This window comes from Chroicocephalus ridibundus, chromosome 5 (genome assembly GCF_963924245.1).
Source record: "Chroicocephalus ridibundus chromosome 5, bChrRid1.1, whole genome shotgun sequence".
Taxonomy (NCBI): Eukaryota; Metazoa; Chordata; class Aves; order Charadriiformes; family Laridae; genus Chroicocephalus; species Chroicocephalus ridibundus.
The window spans coordinates 71,110,491-71,130,675 of record NC_086288.1 but is presented as its reverse complement, the minus strand read 5'-3'; the positions used below and the strand labels follow the sequence as shown (position 1 = coordinate 71,130,675).

The window sequence follows — 20,185 nt, the reverse complement described above, 5'->3', positions numbered from 1 at the left end:
CAAATTATTGATGAGCTTAAGGGTCTGTTTTCTGTTTTTCAAACACAGGAAGAAGTTTTATACATTTAACAGTCCAGAGTTGTTCATACAGACTGAGTAGACAAGAACTAAATGACAAAACACTCGAGTCTGCAAAAAATCACAGCATTCCCAAAATGTTAAAAATGCAGTAACTCCAAAATAAAGTATGTTTCCCAATACAATTCACTCCATTATAGAAACGTCTGGGAATTTTATACCCTGTTCTACTGCAATTTTTCTCCCCTAATTCCCACACAGCCTCTGTACTCATGTAATGCCTTGGCTTCTATTGAATTTAAGGCTGCTGTTCTCAGAGAACAGTGTGTGACATAAAAACCAACCACGATTTTAGAGGCTGTCTAGAAGGAACTGGGTAATTTGAGCACAATTCATCCCAGGAACGGCTACACAGTCGCTAGGAGCAGAAAACAGAACAGTATTTCCCCACCACCACGGCTTTTCTTACCGCCCATAACCAGCTTTCAGTAAAACCCGTTATCCACAGAAGTTACTTGTGGCCAAAGCAACTTTAAAAATGGAGTACATTAAAAAGCGCAGACTTGCTCTTTATGGTATGAGTCTTCAAACACTGTGCTGACAGACCTCCAAGGCCTGGCACCTTTTGGCTGTACCAGCTGCTAATGAGAGGAAATCTAACTACATAAGCAACCCAATTTCGTGGATCGTGGGGAAAAAAAAAATATTTGAGTGGCTCTATTGATGTCTCACACACAGCAATGTTTTGTCATTTGCTTCTGCTACAGTTCAGCAGGCTTTCAAAAAATACAGATTGGAAAATTATTTTCTCATCTTTTCTCTGACCGTGGGAATGCTGCAGGGGCGATGCAGACCGTACACGACTCGTGAGAAGCTGCGAGTTTTCTAAGCCTCCCTTTATGCCATGAAGTTACAGAAAAAGGTTATCTGCTGTTCTCATCAGAGAAAGTAAGTTTGCTCCTTCATCAAGGGATTTTTAACACGCGACAAAGCATTTCATTCTACTGTCACAATATTGTTCAAGTTCCGTCTCAAACTTACCTTCTTCAGATTTCTGCCTAATCTTGCACCTTTCCTTTGCTACTGATCACTCCAGACACTCTGGTCAGCACTGGTTACCACCTTTGCTTTACAAAGATCAACGTGACAGTTCATTACAAGTCAAACAATTTAAACTCTTCTATAAAGTAAAAAAACCACAAGTGTTTAACGTCATGAACAGACCCTCAGATCGAAATATCACCACATTCAAATACTACTAGCCTGGTCTTCTCTTTCTCCACTACATTTGAGTAACTTCCAGAATTTTCTTTAGCATATTCTTTTAGAAATCACAGAATCACAGAAGGGTTGAGGTTGGAAGGGACGTTTGAAAGTCATCTGGTCCAACCCCACTGCTCAAGCAGGCCCACCTAGAGCTGGCTGCCCAGGACCATGTCTAAATAGCTTTTGAGTATCTCCGAGAATGGAGACTCCACCACCTCTCTGGGCAAGCTGTGCCAGCACTCAGTCCCCCTCACACTCCAAAAGCGTTTCCTGATGTTCACATGGAGCCTCCTGTGTTTCAGTTTGTGTCCACTGACTCTGGTCCTGTCACTGGACACTGCTGAAAAGAGTCTGGCTCTGTCGTCTTTACATCCTCCCTTCAGATATTTACATACATCAGTAAGATTCCTCCCCCCCTCCCCCCAGCACCTTCTCCAGGCTAAACAGTCCCAGTTCCCTCAGCCTTTGCTTGTAGGAGAGATGCTCCAGTCCCTTCATCATCTTTGTGGCGCTTTGCTGGACTCCCTCCAGTATGTCAGGATGTCTCTGGTACTGGGGAGCCCATAGGAGGGGACAGTGCTCCAGGTGTGGCCTCACCAGTGCTGAGTAGAGGGGAAGGATCATCTCCCTCCACCTGCCGGCAACACTTTGTCTAACGCAGCCCAAGATACAACTCGCCTTCTTTATGGCAAGGGCACGTCACTGGCTCATCTTCAACTTGGTGTCGACCAGAAATCCCACTCCCGTTTTCGCCAAGCTGCTTTCCAGCTGGGTGTCCCCCAGCATATATTGGTGCATGGGATCTTCCTCCCCAGGTGCAGGACTTTGCAATTCTCCTTGTTGAAGTTCATGAGGTTCCTGTCAGCCTGTTCCTCCCGCCTGTCGAGGTCCCTCTGGATGGCAGCGTGACGCTCTGTTGTATCAACCACTTCTCCCACTTTGGTGTCATCAGCAAACTTGCTGAGGGTACACTCTGCCCTGTCATCCAGGTCACTAGTGAAGATGTTGAACAGGAGTGGAACCGGTATTGACCCCAGGGGTACAGCACTAGTTACTGGCCTCCAACTAGACTTTGTGGCACTGACCACCATCCTCTGGGCCCTGCCATTCAGCCAGTTTTCAGTCCACCTCCCACTGGCTGCTCATCAGCCCATACACCAATATCTTTTCTCTGAGGACCTCACGGGCCGAAAGCCTGTCTTGAGATGAGCGGATAATAACTATGCTTCTTGTAAAATTTTGTCTTAAGGAGACATCCCTGCTCAAATTGGCTCTTTTTGTTGAAAACTTTTGTATTGCAATACTGGTTTACACCCACACGCTCCATTTGAAACATACCCTTTTCCAACAAAAGTTTTAAATATTGATTTGCCTTAGTATTAGAAATAAGGATGAAAAGATTATACATACAAGTTCTCCGCTACTAAATGATAAAGGTTGCCAGCTGACGTGATACACGTTCAGATATGAGAATTTCTGAAGGATGAACCACAGAAAAACCTGAAGTCAGTTGCTGAAACCAACACAAACACTGTTTATTTGTGGGATGCCATTTTACATCAACACCAGCAAAAGACCTAAAAATCAACCGGTTGAACTCATGTTAAGTGGCGTAACAGTATTTTCCTCAGGTCGTGAGTCACAGGAGTTTAGCACACCTTATTTATGTAATATCCAAATAACTAAGACACAAAGCATTCACAGTTACAGGTTAACTGCCGTTCCTGCAACAGCAGTGTCAGTAGGTACTATTTTGTGACAACACACGTACACACGCACACACACACACACACGGGGGGGGGAAATTAAAAAAAAAAAACCCAACAAATGAAAAATATCAAGCCGAGTTTTGGTCTCAATTACAGACAACAAACTATTTAGTTGGTGGATGGATTCTACACACTTTTACAGCAATACGAAAGGACAAAATATAAGGCCTAGAAAGAGGTATTTTAGCAGTTATAATTAAAACCAGGGCACAAGCTAACCTTTAAAGCTGTCTATATGAATTCCAAGAGTATTAAACAATTTGTTAGACTTGTGACCAAGGGTCAACAGAAATCTGGGAAAACCTTAAAACAACTGAAGTCCATCCCTTGCCCTCCAAAAAAGTAACTTGGGAATATTAACCAAGTAGCCACGAGCTGTAACTGATTTTGATTGTGTGAGCATATTCGTAATGAAATAAAATGCATGTATTTGTGGTAAAATGGGAGAGGCCTCCAGTCCTTTATAAATGTTAGAAAAGGCTACACAAAGGTAACCCAAATACTTACTGTAGCTTAAAGACAACCTTAAAACAGGTTTTAACTGAAAATTCAAGTACATAAAGGAGTCCAATAAATTCCATCCTCTTCAGCTTGCTTCCCTTGAAAAAGATACAAAGTGAAAAAACAACAGTAACAGAATCGTATTAATAATTTAAATACTGAATATTATTTTGCTCTGGAATGAAATTTCATTCGTGGAATGTTTTGGTTACTAATATTCAGAGAATCGTAGAAAAGACCTTAAAGATCATCGAGTCCAAAGAGCTCCAAACGTTTGTCATCTATCACCTTAGAGTGTGGACTGCTATAGTCTTTGGATGCCGTTTTCCTTTCACTAACTGGCTTTCCACTTTACGTCTCCCAAATACCCAGCATGAATTGCACGTAGATCATCAAGTTTCTGCCATAAGGACAATAACAGCACAACAGAAAGATCTGCATAAGACCCGTGACGCTTCTGCCAGAATGGCCTCTTGGTGTCTTGTCCAAGAAGTCAGCATATTCCGTATGTTACTTTTCAAAAGCAAAAAAACCCAACCCTATTATCAACTATATGATGGCATAACAAACAAAAAACCAAACACCAAACTTGTACTAAATACAAAGTAAACTGAGTAGCTTAGTTAAGTTTCCACTTATTTAAAAACGAGAGAGAACTTCTCCAAAATACAAGAGCTGGCAACGTTAGGATCCTCTGCTTATCAGCACATATAGCAAAATCCAGAAGGATGGATAGCACAGGGAAGTGTATCAAACCATACCGGTCCATTTTAGTTCATTTGTTCTCTATCAACGTCAGTAAAGCCATCTCCTAGCTGTAATTAAATTTGTGGTTTATTTTATGAAGATGCATGTTTATAAACCAGCTGAAAACTACAGATTCATCCTGCTTGCAAAAGGAAAAAAAAAAATTTGCCGCATCTATCTGATTCATTTCCAAACACATTCTTCCTTTCCTTCACTCCTGATTACTTTTATCCAAGGAAAAACTGAAGAGTTTGTTTACTTATACAGCGTGTATACTTTCTGAGGTTTCTTTTCCCCTGTTTTCTTTGCTTTTAATTAATTTTTGTGTTCCGCTAAACATTAGCAAAACTTGGAAAAAGAGCACCTGGTTGACCTGAACAGATTTCTGTTGACCCTGTTACATGAAAATTATACCTATAAGAGTAATAGATTAAAAGTGTCTTTGGCTCTTGCTTCCGTTACTGGAAGCCAAATTATTTGTGACATACAAAACCTTTTATGCAAACCTTGCATTTGTTGCAGGATTCATGCCAATTTGTGTTAAACAGTTTTCTAAAGTCAGTAACTAGCTTAATGTTTAAGAACAATTACAGTACTTCACTTAAAATCTCAGCAACCACTATTTAGCCTAATTTTACATGTTATATTGCTTCTAAGTTCATTCTTTTAAGAACTAAACCAGCAGCTCCACTGATATTTCCTTACGGTTATACTATGGTAATATACACATTTACATCAGAAGTCTTAATAAAACACGTGTGTTTTAGTAAGAGGCTTATTGTAAACATTAAATACCACACTCCACTGAATTAATTTCTTGTGCAAACTGGCATCAAACATGGAATTAAGGTTATGCGTATTAGTACATAAGAAAGCAATGACTATGTATGTTTTACCACTATTAAAGGGCACTATTTAGTCTCACGGAAATCCGAACGTGACCATTTCACGGGGAAAGGTAGTATTTCCTTCTCAGCATCATGAAATTCTAGGTTTTGTATAGGCATACATATTGTATATTTATGTATATACAAATATACACAAACACACACAATTTTTGTCTTTGGCAGCTGAATTTGACAAACGAAACCCAACAACAACAGACAGATCTGAACACAACCGACCACCTGTAGCACCACAATTACAACCTCCTGGTCCAGGGCAACAAACTAACGTGCTTTTGCTAAACTAGGCTTAATCCTGAAAGTAGTCAAGTTTGCGATAGTTGTTCCTGACTTCAGTGATGGCAGAATAGGACCTTCAATGCAGCTGAAAATTTTACCTTCAACCTAAAATGCTTCCCCCCCTTCCCCTGGATTGCATTCTAGAGAAACAGCAAAACTGCCAATCCCTTGTTAAATATTTCTACACAAAAGTAATGTTATTCTTCGTTCCAATACATCCACTGGCCCTTTTTTGTTAAATGCTCCGCGAATCAATATGGAACATTTTAATAAATCCTTAGAGATCAAAGTTTAATAGCACCGGACACTTCAAGGACCTATTTATAAAAATCAACACTAACGTTAATAAAGAAGGGTAAGGCAAAGACAATGTGACAAAATTACAGAGCTTAAACATAATTTCGTTCACTCATTTTCCCCAAAATAATCACTGGAACTGCCCTATAAAGAAATGAGTGAAATAGCCAGTGGTCCCTACTAAAAAGTACTGTCAGTTAATGCTGGTGTTTAACATGCCCATTGCCTGCAACGGACATTCTGCTAGGAAATTCCAATCCCCAGCATGAAAGAAAAAGTAATGTTTTGACTATTCAATATCATATTTTTAATTACTTAGAAACACAAAGTTAGAGACCCTGGTAAAAACTAATGTTACAAAAAAAAAAAAAAAAAAAAAAAAAACAAACCACAAACCCCAAATCTATATTATCTATGTGCTAGGGGTGAGCAGACTTTATTCCCCAAACCACTAATTTCAGCTAGAACTTTCAATTTCAGAGACCAAAACAATTTCACAGACCAAACACCCTCGGGTACACCAAAAATTAAAAGGAATATGCCAAAGGCAATTTACGAAAGTCTAAAACCCATTTTTAAAAGGTACTTTAATTTGTTCATTTGTACCTGTAATGACTACTGCAGTTTTAACATTAAAAAGTCAGTACTTTTTTCTTCAAATGGAAATCATCTGTGGCATGTACAACTATTACAGTGTTATAATATTTATATGTGTATACATATTTTTTTAAGACACCAATGTTTCGTTCCTATTAAGCAATAGGTCAGGTTTGGCGAATTCCGGTGAAGAAAGTCACAGCACGTCTTCTCCCCTCAGAAACTGGCATCTCAAATAGTAACATTAAAATTGACAATAGTTCTTCACATAACTATGTCCAAGCAGTCTGTTCATTTCTTTTTCTGAAATGCTACATTTGAGACCAAAAGAAAAACAAAATAACTGAAGTTTCAACAAACATGTAAGTGATGACTAGAAATATGCCACAAAATTATTTTTACAATACATTTCTGCAGAAATAATCCCTAGGTGAAGCTTCTTTTTTTTTTTTTGTACACATATACAAAATTTAGACAGCAATATACACATAATCACAGTGAAGACGCTGGCAAGTTCACCAATTCGTAGTGTAAATACAAAATGCAAAGCAGCCTTCAAAGAGAACAATGCTACACAGCAAGCATAGCTAGCTTGTTAAATAGCAAACATCAAAAGTTCCCTGCAAAAGGGATGCAGTGCAAGAAAAGCAGCATGCACTTCGATACAAATAGCAGTTTATGGCTAATGGTTGACATAACTGTGGTAACAGTGACTCTTGAGTGGCTGTGCATAGTTAAACTCCTATGTCATCTGTTTTCCTTTATACCATTCCACAAACTCATCCAACAACACTGGCCCTGTAGAGAGATCAAATAACTATATTTTACAAAACTCTGTAAAAGGACACTGAATGATTAAGCTCAGAGAAAGAAATTATTTTAGAACACCGACATATGGTAGTACTTACAGGCTCCATCTTCATCATAGTTACTGAGGTCAAGGTTAATTGTTCTGCTGAATTCAAGAACGTTACACCATTGGTCCTTATTGATAACTTTGTATTTTGATTGCTGCTTAAGGCAAGAAACAGACGTTACTAAGATATATTTTCAACTCCCTCAAAGAAAATTTAAACCTTGTGATGAATTATTATTTTAATCTATATGCCATCTAAAACCAAATAGGATTAAAGAAACCACTAAGTAGTCAAACTTGTGCCGATTAATACATGTTTCTAGTTAAGACATCTTTTAGTGGACAAACACACAGCAATAAAATGAACGTCCAAAAGAAAATCAAAGACATTTTATACTTTGTCTTGCATCAAATAAACCATAGCAGCATAGGGATTTGGGGAAAACGAAGAAAGAAAAGATAACCAGCTGCATGTGCTGCTTTGGGGGTTTAGTATATTCTAAATCAGAACAAAAAACTCTTAGCTGTTCATTCTACCTCTAGTTAAAGTATCAAAGAAGACACATGTAATTCTGTTTCAAACTTCATACCTCTAGAAACTGGTGAAATACTGGAAAAAGAGACCATGTTTTTCCTAAAAGAAGGCCCAACATACACTTGGCAGTATTGATATCTAGGCTGCGCTGGTCCTTTTCCTGCATAAAAAGGAAAAAGGTCAAAAAGGAAAAAAAGAGCATTATTTCAAGATTTTTCACTTCCCCGGCTGGCTGTACTACAGCTCACCCACACGTAACATAAATTAACAAATAAATAATATAACAATTAACTATAAATAGCAGTATCAAACAGTGTTTTTTTAATAAAACACAACTTCCTAGTAAAATTTCCTTCCTCATAGCTAATGACTTGCTATACGGAGATGGGAGATGCTGCTTTCTCTCCCCTTTCCCAAAAGACTGTCACCGCTACTGCACGAGGCATACGCTCCTGTTTGTGACTTCAGACCTTTCCAGAAAGCAATGGCCATTAGACCCATACTAATGCGTGCATATATGCCTCTGCATTGCCGTACATCTCTTAAAATAGTATTGCTGTGCATGTTTCCTGCATCGTTACTACAACTATATGAACTGTCAGTAGATGGTTAAGTAGCTATCAGGTAACAATGACCACGCAAGAGCAAGCCAAGGAGGTTCTCTGTTCTGTTATTCTACTGATTACATGAAATTCAGATTACATTAATTACCAAATGAGAAAAGGGAAGAGAATACACCAGCACATACAGACCCCTCGCAGAACCATTGCAGTTTTAGTTCAGTGTAGCACTAGTACGTTAAGGCTTAAGGGGTGATTTTGTTTGCTTCTGCTAACAAAAAGAAGCATCATCTGTAGCCAGCAGATTCATTACATCGAAGCAGTGGGAAAATTAAATATACTTGTTAACACAACTTCTGCACATCTCAAAAGTAACATGTGGACATGTAAGATTCCATTTTGTTATTTTAAGTAGTTTATCCATCTACATTTGTTGTCTTGAAATTAAATAAATTTTGGTGAGAGATGGGATGTAAACCCCCACCTTTTTATGCCTTGATTACAGCATTAAGCTAAAAATTCAGAAATTAATGAAATCACAAAAAATAAAGTTCCATATTAGCTACTGGAGACCATGATCTCTCTCTATGTATTCATGATTGCAGACTGCAAAGTCCAAATTAAGAAAAACCAGAGCTATAGGGATACAGAGGATACAGGGAGTACCTAAGAGAACAGTACAAGAGAGCTACCCAAGGTAAAGGGAACGGAGGCCGGTGCCTCAGCTGTACAAGTGCAGGTGTATGCACGACAGAACACACCTCTTTATTAAAAAAATCAAGCTCAAAACATAACTGAATTGTGTTCTATCATGTAGGAAGGATGGGGTAGAGCGAGATCCCAGTTCTCAGACAACAACTGAACGCCTTAGCCACAAGATTAGCCTCTCTTCTTGCAACCCATTTCATACAAAATATACCTCAGTTCTAAAATCACGTAGACGGAATTTAATGTAGATTTGTTTTGGAAGGTAAGTGGGGAGGCCAGCAACTCTGAAAACATCAGAAGCTGTTTTACATTCTGGTCACTAAATCCAAGAGGGACTTCACTCAATCTGATCTAGAGTGAAAAATTAAATTCCAGGATGAACAAAGCTTTGCAATTAGTAATAAAGCTGGGGAAAAAAAACCTGCAAAGGCTTTTTTGTATTAATATAATACAATTCTTCCACTTATTTCCAACATCAAATAGTTCTATAAACTAATCCTCTTTCCAAAGCCCATTTACACCTCTGTCACAAACACCTTTAAGCAGAAATCATACTGTTGTGAGACTACATTTTATTTTCCATACTTTTTGTACTCTGAATTCTCCCCGTACACTCAAGCGTTAATGAAATCAGGCTCTGTTGCCTTTACTTTGGCCATGCTGTTTTTACATTCCTTGCATTGTTAAGTTTCTGCATTCTCCAACTACTGTTGAGAACAAATAGTTCAGATAAGCCCTTTATACCCACCTCCAACTGCCTAATGGCACATCTGCCATGACAGATGTTCCCATTTCATCCTGAACATACCTTCCAGATACTTACATTCTTTTTCTCGAATACAGTGGAAAGAATATATTGACCAACTCTGATAAATTTCATTATTTGTTTTACATTGATGACAGTCAGTCTGTCTGAGATTTTTTTTTTCCACAATATTTCGGACCTATTTAAGCCATGAAATACACGCATCTGTATGTTCTCAAACTTGGCAATGACAATGGCAAACAGGGAGCGAGGAATGTATTTGTGCTTAATACCAACATATGGTGTTTTAAATTATTTCCTCAAATCCATGCTGACTTACATCATGCATGCTGCATAAAACCTCAATGACCCTAAATACCAAATCACAACAGATGCTTTCAAAAATTCTCTTAAAATTTCAGAAGTTTAGACAAGTGGGTTTTGCCATGGAGCACTTCCCTGAAATAATTACCCTTAGGACGGAAATTACACGATTTTCTGAATCAAACCCCAAAACTATGCTCATCAGCTTTTTTCTATGAATCACTTCATTGATTCTGATAAAAATTACATACAGATTCATCTGCTGCATCTAGATAAATATATCAGCCTTTGTCAGCATTCACTTCTATTCTCACTGGATGCCATTCTCCTGTAGACTTCCCCGGCTCCACAGTATTAAAAGTTCAGTAATTCTATTTATCTAATATTGTTTTGACAATCTCCCAGTTGATGCGCCTTTGACTTACAGTTCTACAGTATGGGGGGGTTGTCACAAATCACGTCACAGCATTTGTGTCTCAATGTTTAAATACTCATTCAAGACCACTGTTTGTCACATCAATTTGGTACCTCTTGAAAAAACTCCACGCACCATCTTCTTTTTAAGCTTCTGCACTAACTTTTGACAGGCTGGTGCAGATTTGCTACTAATTAAACATTTTTTTAATTTATTCCAAGTAGTTCATCAGTATCTTGAACTTCTTTGGCAATGTTACTTATTTCCAGCCTTTGCATTTTACGTTTAGCAAAACTGGCAGAATAAATCTTCACAAAGCAAAGGAGGAATTAAGATGTTGATATGGTTTTTTTGCCCTCTCATACTAATAGCATACACTGTCATATTCAACTGTAGGCTTCCCTGGTTAAAAGCGAACTACCGTGAATCTCTCTGCGTGCTGACATGCAGAAAGCACTGATGTACCACAAATCTGAGTTAGTCATGACAGAATTGCTCTCAGTTCCATTTCTTCTCATTATTTTTCTCATGTTACTTTTTTTTTTCTGCAAATTTTCTTGGTGCTTTTGGTTCTCCTGCACTGAAATCTGAGCTTCAGTTTTGCCTGTGACCATTTTTATGTTAAATCTTCTGTACACTGCATCATGTTAGCAAGACAGATGTCCAGATTCCATGTCAAAATGTTAGCTCAGAAAATTCAAGTTCTTTTATTGCTCCCTTTAAGTAGGAATAGTCTTATGCATATTATGGGTTCCAATGCCAGGTACAATTTTATCAATATGTATTTTATATCAGGAAGACCGACATCAGAATATTGTTTAACAAATACTGAGAACATCATTAATGACCTTCCAACAGTCGTGTGAACCAGTATTTGTATTATATCATATCTGGCTTTTATCATGTTAGTTATTTTCATTCAGAAATGGCTGAATTGCCTTCCTATTTTAAGTATGTTTATGCTCACAGAATTCATACAGCAAGAAGAAAAACCAGGGTAATTATAAAGCCAGTGGAAGTAAGTGGCAAAGCTCCAACAGGCAACAGAATAGGGCCTAAATGACTTCCTTGAAGTCACAAAACAGCTTGAAGCAGAGAGGCAACAAAACATGTCAAAACACTAAACCACTGAACATCAAGCATCCTATACACATTTTCCAGTTCTGGCATTTTGCACATACGTTTTTAGACCACAAACGGTTCCATTTGTTAAAAGCAATCTTGAGCGGTATCTTAAGAGAAACATATTTAGAAGTACACAGCCTTTCAGTTATTACTTAGGAAGGTAAGGTTTTAATTTCAGAAGCTGGTTTTCCCCAGTACTTACCCGTGCAAAGTCAAACGCGTATCTATAAATAAGTTTAAAATTGGTAGGCTCATTTAATAAAGATCTCAAGTAATCCAGAGAATTTCTCAATTTTTCTGTAGTATCACATCTAGAGGAAAAGCACAATGTGAATTTAGAGTCTGCATTCTTATACAGGTGTCTGATATTTTAGAAAAGAACCTCTAACGTCTATCCCCATCAATCTGTTCAAAATACATCACTCAAAAACCATCATGTTTACGAGTTGGTCTGCATAAAATGCCTTGATTAAACCCACTGTGTGAAATGGATTTAGATAAAATGGCAAAGTCTTACGTTGGTACTCTGGTAAAAATTTGTTTGGCTTTGTAGAAAATGCACTCTCCAATAGATTAAGCTAAGAGCTTTTCTACACATGACAAACAATCAGCAAACCACAGCAGCGAAACAATACTTCTGTAGTTTTGCTGAAACTATAGAACTTTCTAAACAGTTTTATTGATTCTGTTCTGGAAGATAAGTCAAAACACAGTTCTGTGTCCAGCTCTCTATGAAACGTGATTATTCAACTGTATTTACGTTAATTATGTCGTGGAAATAAGGTCTCAACTGGAGAAAGCAACTCTTAGAAAGAACATGACAATGCAGAATCACAGAAAGGGTTTGTATTAATTAGCATTTTAAACTACAACAGACTAATATCTAATAGATGGACGTCCCTGGGAACAGAAACAATGTCGAACTTCATGACATTTCTGTTTTCTTGACACTGAAGACATTTTAATCCAACTGTATTTAAACACATATCTCTCAGGTTTCAAGTTGTCTAAGTGGCATATCACCATAAATAGGACCAAAAATATATGGCTTCCACTCCACGGTAGAGCTCTCTGCTTTAGGTGTTACAAGTCAAAACATCAAACCGTGTTTTTTCTAAAAAAAATGGGTTTACTATAACAACCTGAAGAGGTTTTTAAAGCACTTACTGTAGTGATGTCATTCCTTTTAACCATTCTTGTAATGTAAAGTAGCCCATGTTTTGTGCATCCAATTTCCATGCTAGTACGAGCATCACTACCTGTTTTGAAGAGAAAAAAAAAATGAAGACTGAAAAAAATTAACAAAAAGATCCATGCATTTTTCAAATAATTACTGTTTAGTAGGCTACAGATGCTTTCCTCGTATAAATGGGATATTTGGATCTTTGCTACACTATTTTAAAAGTTAAAAAAACCCTGAAAGCGACAAACCTGCACATAACACAAACAAAAAGAAGAAAGTGCAAAGATCCAGAGTGAACACCCACCCAAGTTACCAGTAGCCACCTTAATTCAAGCGAATGCGCACAGTCACCTAGTGAGCAGTGCAATGAGGAAGGTAACCTGGTGCAAAAGCTACAAAAAAGGTTTCCCAAAACAACTACAAAATCTAAGTACCAATCTGATCACAAGCTACATTTGGCATTTGTTAAACTCTCATCCAGGTGAACATCAGCTGCAATCCCTGAGCTCTGTGAAATCCAAATATTCTAAAGCTACCCCAGGGTACTGCCAGCCTACCTAATTTTGCAGGTCTGAACAGGCGTATAATTCACGTAGATGTTAAGTAAAGCTAGATGAACCAACGTTAACACACATCAAAATAGAGACTGACGCATAAATAGTTCAGTTTTCCCCAAAAGGAAACAGAGCCCTTTTCACATCTTCACACAGAAGACTGAGGCACTAAAGAATTTAGATAGAGTGATACCATAAGATTACTATCTTTTTCAGGAACTTAAGAAACCACTTTTGATATATACATGGAAAAACTTGCAGGACAACTGACCCCGCAGTTGTCAAAAATAATCAAGTCATTTAAATTTGCAAGTCAGCCATTAACTTGCTAATGTTAGTGCAGCTAATCAGAACACCTACTTATATACCCAAATGTCTGCATAAATCTCAAGGGTTTATTACAGTCATAAACTCCAAAATTAGCAAATTACACCTTATATTTACAGTAAATCTTTCAAAACCACAATTCTCATTTTACTTAGTCAGAGATGATGCTTTATGAATCCTGCAAAAGGTGGAACTTGCATATACATTTAAAGAGCAAAAACTGGTCACTAGGAAAAAGCCTGTAAAATGCACAACCATTCATTTTTAAATTTTATTTACTTCTGTATATAAATTCATCTTTTATATATATATAAAACTATATATATATTCTTTATTTGTGTTTTGAAATGGTGTAATGGGAGCGCTAAACTTGCTCACAATATTTGAAATCCCCTTCTCTCCTAGAAAACCCAAAGAAAACATTACTTTGTATTTGCTACATTAAATCTCCAGTGTTGTCTCATTGTTTCAGAAAAGACAATAGCGAGCTTTCCTTTTTTTTATTCCTTTTTTTTTTTTTTTAAAATCTCTTTCTTTTGGCGGGGGGGGGCTGGGGTGGAAAAGTGAAGGAGAAGGGGTGGCAGCAAAGACAAATTTAGTTTTTACAGACTGATAGTCTGGGGTTTAAAATAAAGGCAAGATGTTTCCAAAGGTCTATATAAACCTCCTTGATTTGTATTTCCTTAATTTTTTAAAAAACTCCCTAGAATTTTTTAATTCTTGATGGAGAAATAAGAGATATAAGACTGGCTCACGTACGTCATAACAGATTAGGCACTTTTTGAATGGATTTTGAACTTACATTTTCTGGTTCAACTCCAATGTCTTCACAAAACTTCTCCATACCTTCTGGCCCCACGATGTCATCAGTGCCTGCAAACAAAATGCATTTTACTTGTCTCTGAAAATCAAAACGGTCTGACCTTTACAGCACAAGAGAAATGCAATCACACAGTACAACGTGAACTTCCATACAGGGTTTTTTTGGTTTGTTTTGACACGCGACAAATATTTCCACACTTACTATCAGACTTGGATACACCTAAATCTTTATCTCACCTTTGGAAACAGAGACAGAAAAACTGTAAAACAACTCTTCATTCCTGTCAGTATCCTTTATTCTACCCATTTACTGAAATAATATTGGAAGAGCAAACTAATAAGATATTTAGGAATGCACTTAAGACTAGCAGAACATCCACATAATATTACCACGGTTAAATTAGTGGACAATGGACAGTGAAAGCCACTTCTTGGCTTGAATTTCTACTGTTATCATAAGATCACATAAGATCATCACATTTTTATGTGATATTTCTTTGCCAACTTAGAAGGAAAAAAAGATTCAAAATATAGACGCTATTAAAATGCACTGCTATTAAAACATGCTGGTAAATCAAGATATCTGTAACTTCTACAATACTCTACTGCAAAAATTATATAGGCCTCAGAATTTTACTGTGCAATTCTATTTTTTTTAAGTACATTTTAAGTATTTGGACTATTTTCTTAGAATTATTTTGGTCACGTTTGAAAGGGCTCATTTGGGGAAAAAAAAAAAAATTAGAGGCTGGAATTCCTACTTTCATCCAATATAAGGATCCCATGTGCAAGAAAAAAAAAGGTTTCATAAAGGGAAGATCAAGCTATGTTTTATTATTAGGTGACCTACTATTGGAGAAATAACAAGGTTTAATTATATCTTTTCCCATCTTCGAAAACATCCTCTCTCAGTTCCCTGAGCGTACAAAACAATTCTTAAAAAGACTCATTCTGTAATGTAAACACACACTAGGGGAAGAAAAAAACCCCAAATGCAGTGTCAACTGCCTGCATATATAAAGGAGAAGACTCATGAAGCAAGAACACAAAGAGATTATTATTTGAAAATTAATTTTTTAGAATGTTACTCAATACTGTAAACAGATCATACTCTCCGCTTTTCTCTGTTTTATCTTGGTGTATGCATCCAATGGAAACTCAAAAGTTCTTTCATATACAGCCTTCCTTTCATCCCTTCTTTCCATGAAAGTCTTGACAAAAATGAGTTATCCCTGTTGCTAGAGTAAAAAAATAAATCAAGCTGGTCAGAAAAGCAGAGAATCTAACAGGTTAGACTTGGCTTGAATTTGTCTGAAGCTCCTCTCACAGACTGCCACAGACAAGTGAGATCTCAGGGTACTTAATTTAGTTTACATCATTTCACTAGAAGAAAAAACATATTTTGTTACATCAAATTAAGTCACTCTTCATTATGTGTAAGAAGTAGACAAAACATGACAAACTGTGGGCAACGTTATCTGAGATAGCATCAGAAAACTGCAAGACGACCTTATTTTCTTTGTCAATCACCTATTTCATTTCCTTTTGGTCTTTACAGTCATGAGATCATTTTTCCCATACTTCAAGCTCTCCCCTTCAGAAAACCACGCGTAAAAAATGAATACAATGACCAACTTCACTATTAAAGGATCATCTTTTGTGACAGCAGATCATAATCAACACCCCTAGAAGTAACTTCTGAAGAAAGTTCTCATACACAAGGGCAAGAATGATGGAAAACTATATAATGACAAGACTAGTAATGGGACACTGGAATTCATTCACTTCTTCGCTTGAAACCGTAAGCACCAGCTTCAGCAGGAACAAAACTAATGTTACTACCTCCCTCACCTTTTTTTTTTTTTTTTTTTTAAATAAAGACACACTTCTCCCAAAGGATAATTCTGTACTATTCAGCACTAACACAGTAGATGACAGAACTTGTAAAGCCAGAGAGGTCACAACATTTTGGACAGAATTACAACTTTAACTATAGATTTGAATAGTAAAGTATACATGTTCCAAAATATTTTAAGTTACACACCTCCTGTGTTCTTTTTACAGAATAGTGACAAAGACGAAATTGCCCCTTTAACTCTTTAACTTCACGCTACACAGAACATAAGAAAAGCTTCTTTACGACTTTTACAAAAAAGCCTCATATTCAGTCTTGGAAAAGCTCAGTTAATGCAATTTTATATTCCTATGTAGATTAAATTGTTATTAGGAAGAAATGTGCATTTCACCCTTACCTGCATATTCATAGAACCATTCTAAGCATCTCTTACTTGAAAAGACTTCTTCCTCTGCTTTTATTCTAGTCGAATCATATTTTCTATACATACTTAAAAAAAAAGAAAGAGAAACAAGCGATTAATTCATAAGTTTTTTTAAAAGCAATCTTTTAGTCAACAGCCACTGTAAGCAGCAACGTTCTTCCTTTCATGAACCAGTTTACTCAACATTCTGCCGCCATATCCAGCCATTTGGAACACTGCTTAAGAGTAAGCATCACTGAACCTAAATACTGTGTTTGCTCGCTCTGTCACACTTCAGCTGATTCATAACAGTTATCCACGTGCGTGAACTTTTCTCACCACAAATACTAACTAATTCAAACTCAAACACAAACTGCTTTGTGTAAGTTCAAGTAAGGGTTGTGCACACCATTAGTTACCACAACCAACTGATGGGCTGTAACTTGGCTGTAGGTCTAGATGCAGAGTCATTCCACGTGACAGGCAACACAGGTCCTACCTGCAGTCACACACATACTTTGCACATTTTGAATTATTAACTGCACATACCCTTTTGGCCTCCTCAAAAAATCCTGTAAAAGGCATAAAGGCCAAAATAAACATGACCCACACTTACATTGTTCTAAAGCCAGGAAGTTGGTAACACGAAAGAACCACAGAGAACAGGTTACAGGTCCTCACTGACAGTAAGTCGAGGAACTGCACTCATCATAGGGTAAATAGTTAACCAAAAAGCTAGATCCCCAGCGCCCCTTCCCCTCAGAGATGACCGGCAAGGTAATGCCCTCCTTCAACAAGACACATAAGGCTCTTTAAACTACATTCAGGACAACACTGAAGTACCAGTCTCCCGAATTTAGTACCTGAAACACCTATAGCACAGAAGGGATAGCAGAAGTTGATGAATTACTCCCCCATGTTTAGACTTCTGAGAGACAGTATCATTTGTGCCTGTTAGAGGAAGGAGACTCATCAGTCCAAGCAGCCGTTCTCTGCTGCGTATGCGTTCTCTGATGCATTTCCACCACTCTGCGGCAGCTTGGCCTCATAAAGGCCAAAAAGAGCCAAGCAACAAATGACTTAGACCAGAGGAGGTAGCCAAGAAGGGCTCTGTAAGTGTTCCAAGCACGCAGCCCTTCCTCTTGCAGTGTCAAACCCTGCTGGGGGAGGACAACAAAGTGGCTAATTGCTTCAAGGAGAATTCTGAAACAACCTGATGAAATTAATTTGGAGTTGATTTCATCACCACTTTGTCCTTCTAGAAAGACATGTGAAGGATGTCTAAACTTAACAAACTTAGAGTACACTGAGCCCACTATCCTCCACTGAGCTCAGCTACCAGCGATGGGGAACTATAGCTAGAAGTTAAGGGCACACAGATCATTCTGACAGGAATTCAAAGAACCACTTCATGTTTATTGTCATACTTCCTTTAAAGCAACTAAACATTAGAAAAATAATACTAGTCAGAGCAAAATGATAAAATTACTAGTTGGAAGATGGATCCAAATGAGGCTCTTCAGAAATTTCAAGGTGGAAAGAAAAAATGAACACTGTACTGAAACACACTGATCCGCAACAAACTGGAACACTACAGAATGCCAGCCATACAGCCGTGTCTCAGAAACACACATATTCCTATACCCACAATTTGTAGAGTTTGGTTGGGTTTTTTTTAGGGTGGGTTTTTTTTTTCATTTTTGTTTTGAAAACACTTTTTTTCTATTTGAATTACCTACTTTATATAGGCTTCACTGCAGTTGCAAAGGAACATGCTGACAGCACTGCCCAACTAAGCCAGAAGGTATAAGTCAGAGTTGCAACAATTTTTTATATATTTTTTTTTAAAACAGGTCTGATTACTTAACATTCTCATACTCGCAGAATGAAGTGTGCTTATGAAAGACCTACCCAATATTTTTAGGCTATTCTGAACTCAGAGGAATCAAAAAAATGTCTTGAGACAAAGAAAAGAGGCATTCTGCCACTTTGGCAAAGGTCTAATTATTCAGTATGCCCTTGTTTGCAGCAAACGAACGTGACAAACACCAACTGGAACACCAAGTTGAAAACTGATTGTAGCAGGAGCTAGTCAACATCTTTATTCTATTCTCTTTATTCACGAAGTCTGTAAAGAGCACTGCTGGGACCTAGGACATGCAAAGCGAATGTGGTTCACAAAAACAGACATTCATCATAAGACCCAGCGTTTTTTCTTCCGAAAGGATGATAACCAAAGTGCCTCACCCTGCTTTGTTCACGTTAACTCATCAACACATTAGCTGTCAATATGTGAACAGCAGATTTGGGAAGGAACCCTCAAGGAATAAATTTATTGACAGAGCTCTAGATCATCCCGGTATTTCAGAAAAAGGATTCCTGCATCTACAAGTGGCAGAGCTAAATACTGTAGCCTGAACCAAGACACCAATGACAGCAGTATGTGTAAGAGAAATGGTGAATGAGAACAGAAAAAACCCAGCCTTTTTTATACATTCACTGCATCTACGTATATAAAGTTTTCATAGCACTGATATGCGACTGAAAGTCATTTATTGTGCTTACAGCTAAGTTCACTGTTTAGGGCTGCAGAAAACAACAATACTCGTTAGTAAGTCCATGTGCCCAACACACGGCCAAGTAACTCCAAGCAAAACACTCTGGCCTCAAACTTGTAATTGTTCAAAAAGCTCAGTATCTGACCACTGGAGTTTGATTTTTGAGAAACCAGAACTGATTACAGATCTTCCAACCTGTGGTGGTAAGAGAAATTACTTCACAAATTCCGAAAATAAAATCAGAAAGGATATAATCTTGAGCTATTCCAGCCTCTGCTACAAGCTAATCAGACAGACATTCATTAGAAGTGCAGGTGGCACTGTACCACATTTATAATGAGAATAGACTATGGATGGCCAGAAGTATAAAACCATGCAACAAAAATGACTGGATGATTCTCAGATGCCTTTCTCTCAACCTAAAGAACTAAGAGCAGATCACATATTCTGCGTGACAAGGATCGCTTGAAAAGGAAGATGACAGAAACAAGTAACACCAATGCAGACCCGGCATTAGTGATATCTCATGTATAAAGATGAAGCCTGTTCTCTCCCTGCTTACTCCAAACACTGAGTTTCTCCCCCCCCAGTCTAGCCAAACCAGCTAGTTATATTAGCAAGAGACTCCCAACCCCGAAGTGCTGGTGAAGCAAGATGAGCAGGGAGATATAAGCAAGTAAGTAGGCAAGTATCTGAGATTACAGCCTAGGACAACCTGGCCCAATTATCACAGCAAGCCCAAGCTGGCAGCACAGGGTAAAGGTGATTCCAAAGACTGTCCTCCAAACTATCATTAATACAGATTTGATGGTCTCAAGAACCATATGTACAGAGGA

At 37.7% G+C, this 20,185-nt stretch overlaps 1 protein-coding gene across 15 annotated transcripts in view; it reads right to left on the bottom strand.

Moving 5' to 3' along the window:
• Positions 1-2,798: 2,798 nt before the first annotated feature.
• DCUN1D4 (defective in cullin neddylation 1 domain containing 4) overlaps positions 2,799-20,185 on the bottom strand; it is a 41,993-nt gene continuing 24,606 nt past the window's right edge. For all 15 annotated transcript variants that reach the window (XM_063335138.1, XM_063335139.1, XM_063335145.1 and 12 more), the window contains 7 exons: positions 16,786-16,877; positions 14,514-14,584; positions 12,815-12,906; positions 11,850-11,958; positions 7,826-7,930; positions 7,288-7,390; positions 2,799-7,177 (listed from right to left, as the gene is read on the bottom strand). In XM_063335138.1, coding sequence (XP_063191208.1) covers positions 7,122-7,177; positions 7,288-7,390; positions 7,826-7,930; positions 11,850-11,958; positions 12,815-12,906; positions 14,514-14,584; positions 16,786-16,877 — 628 coding nt within the window. In that variant the 3' untranslated portion in view covers positions 2,799-7,121. The remainder of the gene's footprint in view (positions 7,178-7,287; positions 7,391-7,825; positions 7,931-11,849; positions 11,959-12,814; positions 12,907-14,513; positions 14,585-16,785; positions 16,878-20,185) is intronic.